The sequence below is a fragment of the Helianthus annuus genome, chromosome 12 (assembly GCF_002127325.2).
Source record: "Helianthus annuus cultivar XRQ/B chromosome 12, HanXRQr2.0-SUNRISE, whole genome shotgun sequence".
Taxonomy (NCBI): Eukaryota; Viridiplantae; Streptophyta; class Magnoliopsida; order Asterales; family Asteraceae; genus Helianthus; species Helianthus annuus.
In genome coordinates this window covers 69,273,852-69,284,059 of record NC_035444.2, presented here as the reverse complement: position 1 = coordinate 69,284,059, position 10,208 = coordinate 69,273,852, and the positions used below count along the sequence as shown (strand labels likewise).

The window sequence follows — 10,208 nt, the reverse complement described above, 5'->3', positions numbered from 1 at the left end:
GGAAAAACGCAATTTTGAACTGAGGGCGAAATCATATTTTTTTTAAACGGGGAAAAATCACATTTTTTAACAGAGGGCAAAATCGTAATTTTTAGCTGGGGGCAAAATTAGAATTTTATTTTGAACTGGGGGCGAAAATGTAATTATGAACTGAGGGCAAAACCACAATCTTATTTTGAATCGAGGGAAAAATCGTAATTTTGAACTGGGGACAAAATCGTAATTTTATTTTGAGCTGGGGGCAAAACCGTAATTTTAAAGGGGGGGCAAGAAAGTAATTTTAAAATGGATATGAAATAATAAACTGGTTGGTCCAATAGGGGAGTGCCAGGCAAAATCGTAATTTTGAATTGATGGCAAAATCGTAATTTTGAGATGGGGGCAAAAGCGTAATTTTTATTTGAGCTTGGGGCAAAACGGTAATTTTAAGCAGGAGGAAAAACGTAATCTAAAGTTGGATATAAAATAATAAACTGGTTGGTCCAATGGGGGGAGTGCCAGGCAGCTGCCGCGAAAGCGTAATTTTATTTTGAGCTTGAGGCAAAACGGTAATTTTAAGCAGGAGGAAAAACGTAATCTAAAAATGGATATAAAATAATAAACTGGTTGGTCCAATGGGTACGTGTCAGGCAACTGCCTAGCACTATTCTCCCATTTAGTAAATGTATGTATAGTAAATAAATATAATATTATCAAAAGAGTAAAAAAAAAAAACAAATACTTTAAAAATGCTACTTACTATTCATCGCCACTTTATTTTCATATAGATAATGTATAATATAATATAATATATAAAAAGAATGAAAAAATAAAAATAAAAAAATCTTTCTAAAAGTGGTTTTGTAAATGCTTTCAAAATATACTCTTACTCTTAAGAAAACATGAGGATGATTTCTATTGACTTGACTTACTCTTTTACATTAACCATTATAGATTATATAATTATATAAATTAAAGACTACAACTAAAAAGAAAAATCTAACTACTATAATAAAAGAAACTAACTTTTAGACACGTTTCATTCATTGAAGGTATCCTTAAATCTATATCTATCTTATATTAACTAAATAAAGAATAAATTAATATTAAATCTTATCATACTTTAACAAAATATTATTCTCAAATCAAAATTGTTAATTTAATATATTTTTTTTTTAAAAAAATACCTCTCTTATCTACTTATCTTATATTAAACATAGAAATAATAAATTAATATTAAATGTTATCCTAATTATTAAAAATATAACTTTTTTTATTATTTGGTATACAAAATTATATTTATTCAACTCGTGTAAAACGCGAGTTTTTAACGATATATTTTTTTTTTAATTATTTGGTAGATTTTTCAACCCGACTATACACGGGTTTTTTAAAGATACGACGTTTTTAGTATTTAATATACAAAATTACATTTATTTAGGATATAATTTTTTTATTATTTAGTAGATTTTTCAACCCGACTATACACGGGTTTTTTAAAGATATGACGTTTTTAGTATTTAATATACCAAATTACATTTATTTAATCTGTGTAATACACATGATCTTTAAAGATATAACTCTTTTTTAGATCTATTCAACACGTGTAATATACGGGGGTTTTAAGGATGTAATTTTTTATTATTTGGTAGATTTATTCAACCCGATTATACACGGGTTTTTTAAAGATACGATGGTTTTTGTATTCAGTAGACAAAATTACACTTATTTAATCTGTGCAATACACATGGTTTTTAAAGATATAACATTTTTATTATTTGATATATAAAATTACATTTATTTAACCCGGACAATATACAGGGTTCATAAAGATATAGCTTTTTATTATTTAATATATAAAATTACATTTATTCAACCCGTGTAATACACGGGGTTTTCTAACCTAGTAATTATTTAAATGAAACATTAACCATTATAGATTATATAATTATATAAATTAAAGACTACAACTAAAAAAAATAATTATTTAAATAAAATAAAAAGTAATTCGTGTTCATACATACCCTTCCAAAATTTTATTAACATAATTAATTTAGGAATCACATCACATCTTATATATTTGCAATTACATTACATGAATTTGATATTTATCTATCTTATTTTGTTAAAGATATATTTCAAATCAAAATTCTTAATTTATTATTAAGTAACAGAGAAGGGATAGGTGAGAAAAAATAGATTATTTCAATTAATGACATGTGTTATGGGCAGAGCCGTCCCTATAGGCTTCTAAATCTCGGCAACGGCTTAGGGCCTCCAAAAAATAGGGCCTCTAAATATTTTAAAAATCTTTATATAGCATGTGTATTATGCATTAAACCCAAATAAATAACCGATTTTTAAATAAAAGAGCTTAATTCCAACTCCAACCAATTTGCAATTCGTATTTAATTTAGGTCGCCATCTTTATCTTCACTAACGGTAACTTCGCACTTGCCCATTTTGCTCAATTGTGTTGTCGATTGAGGAAAAATTAGATGTGAAATTAATGGTGTCGCAAGGATAATCTAGGTTGTTTAACGGCTATTTTTTATAGTGATCTCTATATATTGTGATTCACTTGATCACTGTTCTCCCTAAGTTCCTAATTGATACTTTGAATCTTTGACTTTTGATATTGTGCTTGCGACTGAGACTTAGAAGGAAAAAAGCATAACCGATATTTTCTTTATACCCATTCAAAGGGCCTCACCTCTGTAGTTTGGTTAGGGCTCCAAAAATGTTGGAACGGCTCTGGTTATGGGTTTCTTTTATTAACCGCTAAACTGCGGAAACCAGCCAATTCGATCTGTAGTTTTTCCAAAACCGTAGTAAACGGTCGGCTCAAAATTATCTTCAAAATCAGACTCTAAAGATCATCCACTCCTTCAAAAGAACTAAAAATTTAATACAGCCAGCCATAAGATGAAGAGAGCATGAAAAAGAAGTTAAATATTAAGAATACATAATAAAAGGCCAAGGACAAACCACTAAAGGCTTTCAACATGGACCAAACTGGCATGATGGGTTCAAAAGCAACACTACTGGCTTTCAACAAGTTATACCCGAGTCACTGCACTTATCTATAGTCTATAGAGTGATTCCGCATCATCATATATACAACAGGAACATCCGATTTGACATCAACTTCAAAGTTTGCGGCAACAACACAACTAAGGAGTTTAAAGTTTCGATCTTAAAAGTTGACTGTTTTGAAGCCTATGAAATATACTTAACCATATCCCCCCCAACCAACTGAAGCAACTCCTTGCTCTTTTCTGCTGTCACTGGAAGCTCAAGCGTTACCTGCATTCACAAAAACATTTTAAACAACAAAACCTTTCATGGCTGTAAACAAACACAACCCATTAAGATAAACTCACCTCTTTGAAGATTTCACTGTGAGAGACCTCCTTGAAGCCCTAAGCGAAGATGCGTCCAGTTAGGGGTGTGTATATATATATATAATGCGAAAACAAATAGCAAAAAGGAAGTCTACTAAAGAGAGAGAGAGAGAGAGAGATGAACCAGTTTACGGAACATGTTCAAAGAAGCTTCATTCGAATCACCGATTTTGGCACGAAAGGTGTTGATTTTGTGGTTTTCAATGGCGAACACTAACATCATTAACACAGATTCCTTCCCAAGTCCTTTGCCACGACTTCTCTAGCAACAACGACATCGATGAATTAAAAAATTGAGCCAAAGGCGTCAGAAGAACTATGATCAAGAAAAGCAGGTTGAATACCTTTTAGGCTCAGCTATCATGATTTCAATCTCACCCAGTTGGGCATCTTCCAAATCGTTCATGTACATATTTACATCACCTACCATGGCTACAAAAACAAACCACCATCACTGTAGAGAATTATGTGAAATTACAAGAAAGAAAGTAACCATCCATGTTTTAAATATACTTTGATAATGAGAGTCTGTCAAATGAAAATTTGGCACTTAAACCGTAAGTACAAACATCCTATTATGATTTTTGTTGATCATAGGACTGTTAACGAACAGAACATAAAATGAACTATCCGGTAGGAAGTTTGTTACCTAACAAATATAGAACGCTGAACACAAAATTTTGTTCATTTAAAGTGAACAAACATGAACACATGTCCCCTTGGTTCATTTGAGTTGGTAGATGTCCGTTTACATATTCATTCAAAAATCTACTGATACTAATCAAGAACCAACTTGATTTTTAGATTTTCGAACTTTCAGTTTTCGCCAATTAGCCCCTTCTTAGTTTTGATTTTTCAGTCGCATTAATGGTATTTATTTAGACTTTAATTTGGATACTTTTCAAACGTTGATTCATGTGATAATGATAGCATTTAGACTTTAATTTGGATCTTGGTTAAAAAATGTGAGGCGCATGGTGTTTGTATACATTTTTATTATATAGCTTCTACTTTTTAAGCATCATGTATAGATATAAATAAGCTGTATATACAGTTTAATATATAAAATGCTATATTTACAACATCTTAACTCACAAAACCTTCCCCGTACAAGAGGCACGCCTCAAGACTGCACCTCAAATCCATTTTACATGGGACTTGGGCGCCTTTTTGGTTTCAGTTTGTGTTTGTTTATGTTCTTCTATAATGCCAACAAACAAACAAACATAAATGAACACAAACACATTTATTTATTTCCCTTAAAGAACGAATACGAACCAAAAAACATGCTTTTTTTAACGGCAAATTTGGATAACTAACAGATCAATGGAGTAGGTTCATTTAAACATCAGTGTAGGTTCATTTGTTCGGTCAAAGTTTGTTTACCTCTTAATGGTTCAGACCTCTTACTGGTTCAGCATTTAATGGTTCAGATTGTTTGTTTCGCGAGCTGATGTCTGAATGGTTCAGACATTTGCCTCTGAATGGTTAAGCATTATACTGAGTCTGAATGGTTAAGACCTCTAATCTGAATTGGTCACACACTTGCCTCTAAACGGTTAAGAATTATACTGGCTCTTATTGGTTCAGACCTCTTACTACTGGTTCAACACTAATGGTTCAGACCTCGGTTCAACACTTAACCATTCAGAAGTTCTCAAACAGCCCCTTGGTTAAACAAACAAACAAACACAAACCCGTTCCTATTCAACCCATTTACACACCTAGTGAAGATGATCATAAAACTGTCTTATTATCTCTCATTTCAATCTAATCATCAAATGTTATCCACATAACAACAAAGAAGACACAAATATCCAACCCTATATCCGAGAATAAAGTGTCAAAATCAAACCTTCAACATGAGGATCACCATGATTAAACTTGCCAGAAATCAAACCCTTATCCAAGATAATAAAAGTACACTCTGCCAAAAAAAAAAAGTAAATAAATAAATTTATGATTTATAAAATAAAGAATGAAGAAAGGGGGAAAGTGGAAGTACTGAGGGGGTCTTGGGTCCAAGAAAGCTGCATCTGGTACTCTTCTTCAAGGGTGAGAGGATCCGACCCGGTGGTTTGAAGTAGAAACGGGTCCTGCATCCATTCATGGTAATTGAGTACGTGTTGTTTCATGTAGGGTACCAATATCACTTTCGAACCCTCCAAGCTCACCCCCATTCTCCCCTCACAGTTACGCAACCTCGGTGGTGGTGAGTAAAGAAGAAAGTGAAGCTGGGGTATTGGGCTTTGTTGGTCTCACAAGCCCATGGTTTCAATTGTTGGAAAGAAAATCGAAATCGAAATAAAAAGGTGACACGTGTCTTCTGAGTCATATCACTTATCGTACTAGTCTGTTTGTCAACTTCTGAATGGTTAAGTGCTGAATTCGTAAGAGATTTGAACCATTAAATGCTGAACCAGTAACAGGTCTGAACCATTAACAACCAGTATAATATTTAACCGTTCAAAGGCAAATGTCTGACCAATTCAGATTAGAGGTCTTAACCATTCAGACTCAGTAACTTAACTATTTAGAGGCAAATGTTTGAACCATTCAGACATCTGCTCGCGAAACAAACAGTCTGAACCATTAAGTGCTAAATTAGTAAGATGTCTGAACCATTAAGAGCCTAATTAAGAGGTAAACAAACAGCCCCTTAGTCACTAGTGCTAATACCCGTGAACATTGCGGTTTTGACAAAATGATATGTTTTTTATTGTTTCACAATTTTTTTTTACGTTTGTATGTTCATATAGAAATTGTACGAATGAAATTATTGTGGAAATATGAAGTTCACGATTAAAATACAACGAACCAACGTACTATAAATACAAAATAACCGAAAAGATAAGTAAATGAAGGAAATACGTTTTTAGTGGTTTGAAATATAAATTAAAACTCTATTACTCTAATACTTCTGCTTGCTGGAGCTTCGTAATCAATAACCTCGAATTCGTTTTTTACCAATTAAAAAAACAATCATCCCCTAACGAAATATGTTCGACTTGAATCATATCATGCATCCAACAATGCTACACCTATTGTAAACAAATTATACGCAAAAAAAACATATTAATAATATATTGAAAAATGTTGTAAAAAAATAAAATAAAAGCAATCAATAATATGAGTAATCAATTAACAAACCTTGTTTGACCATTAATATTCTCTCTACAAAGATTCTTAACTCAAGTATTTTCGGCAACAACTTTGATCATAACGAAACTCTCCGAAAGAAATTATTATAGAACTCTTAGATTCATAAAGTAAATAAAACAACCAACGTACTATTGATATAAAATAAAATGAAAAAAATAAATAAATGATAAAATTTCGTTTCTGTAGTTCGAAATATCAATAGAAGGCCTATTAATCTAATACTTCTACTTTTTGAAGCTTCATAACCAATAACCTCGCATTCGTTGTTGACCAGTTGAAAAAACAATCATCACCTAACGATATACTACTTAGTATATGAAATTCAAAGTTTGTTTTTAAACTTGTTAACCACTATCTAAGAATAAAAGTTGTTCATCAATATACTACAGAATAATAAATTAGTTTTACAAACAAAAAAGAGACAACGGTTCTAAACTTAATAATACACCCAACTTGTTTGTAACAAAGTATTATCCAATACAGAACGTTAAAAATAATGCACAACCTAGGAATACATTAAAAAAACATAGACAAATGATCAAAAGAAGTTTTTCCTTGTAAGAAATACTATGGCATACAACTTTTAATTAATTACTTCAAGTTTCTTGAACCTTTGAAACTGTGACAACAAAGACGAAATCAGGTAAACCCTAATTTATACGTACGATTTACACGTGTAACGAAATGATACTGATTATGACTCGGATGAATCCGAGGGTACGTTATGAGTAACATATGAATAATAATACCTAACAGTGCGATATTGATGCCCCAGTGTGCTGAAAACAGGTTAAACGGAAGCTTTCTGTTTAACAGTCTGGAAACCGTACAATAACGATTTTGATGCAAAAGGAAGTCAAGAGTACGGAATTACTTTGACATAGTAATTAAACAATAATGTAAGATTTGTGGCCTTAACATATAGTTGGCACGTTAAACGAAGCGGTTCAGGTCAACAAACGTCTTCGAGTTTAACGCACACGGAAACAACCAAACATGCATTGTACAGTCAGTCAAGCCTAAAAACACTTATAGAACACTAATATATTGTATTTCAAGCAAATGTGTGAAAGCGTTCGACTTTTCATTAAAGCCGGGTTAGTATTTTAAAACTGCGTGTTGCGCGATCGTTTACCAAACTGACGGGTCGAATGACAATTTGAACCATGAGATACCTTGACAGAGGTTTAGTAGTATAAGGGCCCGTTTGATAATAATCATAAAATATATTATATTTGGCCCTACTCCGTTTTTAACGAAACTTAGGCCAAAACGTAGAGAAAAATAAGCTCATCTCAATCGTATATTCATAATTTTATAAAACGTTATATTTTGACAGTTACCCGAGTAAAATAAATGAAGCAGCTGAATTAATAATAAAGTTACAAATAAAAATTAAAATTTCACAACCGCCTTTTGAATGTTTATCCTTTTCTTTTTCTTTCGGATGATTACAACATATGAATACATACACGTACACTTTTTAAAATTCTTTTTCCACCTTCTAATCATTCTTGTGACCACAAACTGATATCCGTACCTCCCAAATATGTTCTTCAAGAATTCAAAGGTAATATACCTTCACATAATATTTAGGAAAGTCTGAACATAAAAGTTTGACACATGTGTTACATGTGAAACACTAAATAAAAAGACTTGATTGATGAGGTTGAATGCATATTTGTGTTGTTTATGGTGTATAGGTACTGAACATAAGGATCTTTCACTTCTGGAAGCGCAAGGGTTGCTTGAAAATGCGCGAACCGCTAGGTATAATTTACGAAAATCGAATCTAGGATATACAGAATTGTTTGTAGCGTAACTTGGTACGTGGGTATTCAATGAACTTGAAATTTTGCAAGCTGATCATACATGATGAAAGTAAGACTCGATTAAAATTTTAGAATTTTTTGAATTTGTTGTGATTTTTGGTGAATTTTTAACTGTTTTAAATAATAAATTCAGAAAGAAATACCAAACTAACTCAATAAATCACCAAAACTTACAGGGATGTTGACTTTAATATGGAAAACATTCTGGAAAAGTTTTAAGACCATTGAATGATTTTGATTTTGATTTTGATTTTGATTTTAAAAATCACGTTGTCGCGAAGTTTAGATAGCCGGAAACGCAGTATAACAAATTCGGAAAAATCTATAATTTTTTCCAGGAAGTTCCTGGACATATTGGTACACTTCTGTGAATTTTTGGGAATTTTTGAAAGTCGGGTCATTATGGGCGCAAATTGTTCGATTAAAATACAATTTTTCAAGAATTTATTAAAATTAATAAATTTTAATTACTCATATGGGATTTAAAATTGTTTGTAGTCTATCTACTACTATTGTTTTCTTTAAGTTTAAAGTTGTTGTTTTAACATTACAAAAAGTTAAAATGGTTTTGTAGTAGTAAAATGTTTATTAATAATTAAACAATACATTATACTACTACATTTTAAAACATAATTAAAATTGAACACTGAACCAAAAATTTTAAATTACATTTCAAAATTTTAAATTTTACACGTTTGTATTACACTACTACTACATTGTTTTAGAATTTTAATACAATGTAATAGTAGTGTAATGTATTGTTTAAATTTTTTATGTTTAAAAATTTCACATTTAAACATAATTAAATTTTTATTTTAATTATGTTTAAAATTTTAATTAAAACATAAACATAATTTTAATTAAATATTATGTTTTAATTTTTAATTAAAATATAATTAAATGTTGTTGGTAACCTGAATGTACGAGGGCAGTAACGATTTAATAGTGCTTGTTGTTTGAGTGACTGAAAGTCGATGACGAGTTGTTTTTATATGACTCCAGTTATCTATGGCGACCCATGTAACTTCTAGGGACAAATCGTACTATCAATATTCCTAATAACCAATATTATTCCATTCTGTCAGAATACTTCTATTTATAATTTTATTTCTATATTTTTAACTTATTCATTTCGATATATGTGACTCTTGTAAGCAATACATTTTAGTAATGTTCTTGTAACCTTATCATTCCGTCTCATACAACCACATATCTTTGTATTCTTACTTATAAATTCTAAATGGTTATTCGTGACCCAATTCCACTATACACCTGGTTAGTTACCATTGTTGGAAACATGTTTCAGTTGTGAAAAGAAAGACTAAAACGGTGATTCGACCAGACTCATTACTTAAATTTTCCTTGAACGACTAAAGCAATTGGAGGTCTTAGTGCCTACTATACATAATTACATTCTCTGATGCTCTAATTCCTTGTTAAAGCTAGTGGTATTACAATACAGTGTGTTTCTATTAACTTCCGTTAGTTTATCAAGATAGAGTTGCGTTTAGATCAACCCCGAACATGTCCGGGTTAGGCCGGGTCAGTACAAAGTCTATCCTTTGTGAATAGGAGAGAGTTGATGGGTTGATGATACAACGTACTACCGTGTGAAGTACTCCTTGATTCGTATACGGTAGACAAAATGATGGAAGGCGAACCCCTTATTCGGATTCTATTTTTTCAATTACATACCATCAGATTGTGTTCACAAGAATTACTAAATTTTGTTTAAGGTTGAACAATCCTTTGACCTCTACATGGAAAGGTATGTTACAATTCATTCTTTGAAGTGATACATTGTTCAAAGAAACGGTCGGTTACCAGGAAT

The 10,208-nt window shown here is 31.4% G+C and overlaps 1 protein-coding gene and 1 long non-coding RNA gene across 2 annotated transcripts; one reads left to right on the top strand and one right to left on the bottom strand.

Annotated features, from left to right (window-relative positions):
• Window positions 1-2,907: 2,907 nt before the first annotated feature.
• Window positions 2,908-5,631, bottom strand: LOC110895245 (N-acetyltransferase 9-like protein). Its single transcript, XM_022142524.2, has 6 exons — window positions 5,389-5,631; window positions 5,239-5,310; window positions 3,728-3,815; window positions 3,508-3,640; window positions 3,363-3,401; window positions 2,908-3,285 (listed from the first exon to the last, which is right to left on the bottom strand). The coding sequence occupies exons 1-6, from the start codon at window positions 5,561-5,563 to the stop codon at window positions 3,199-3,201; spliced, it is 594 nt and encodes a 197-aa protein (XP_021998216.1). The 5' UTR covers window positions 5,564-5,631; the 3' UTR covers window positions 2,908-3,198.
• Window positions 5,632-7,992: 2,361 nt separating this feature from the next.
• Window positions 7,993-9,554, top strand: LOC110896813. Its single transcript, XR_002568186.2, has 3 exons — window positions 7,993-8,115; window positions 8,249-8,315; window positions 9,380-9,554. It is a non-coding gene; the product is annotated as an uncharacterized LOC110896813 (long non-coding RNA).
• The last annotated feature ends 654 nt before the right edge of the window (window positions 9,555-10,208 follow it).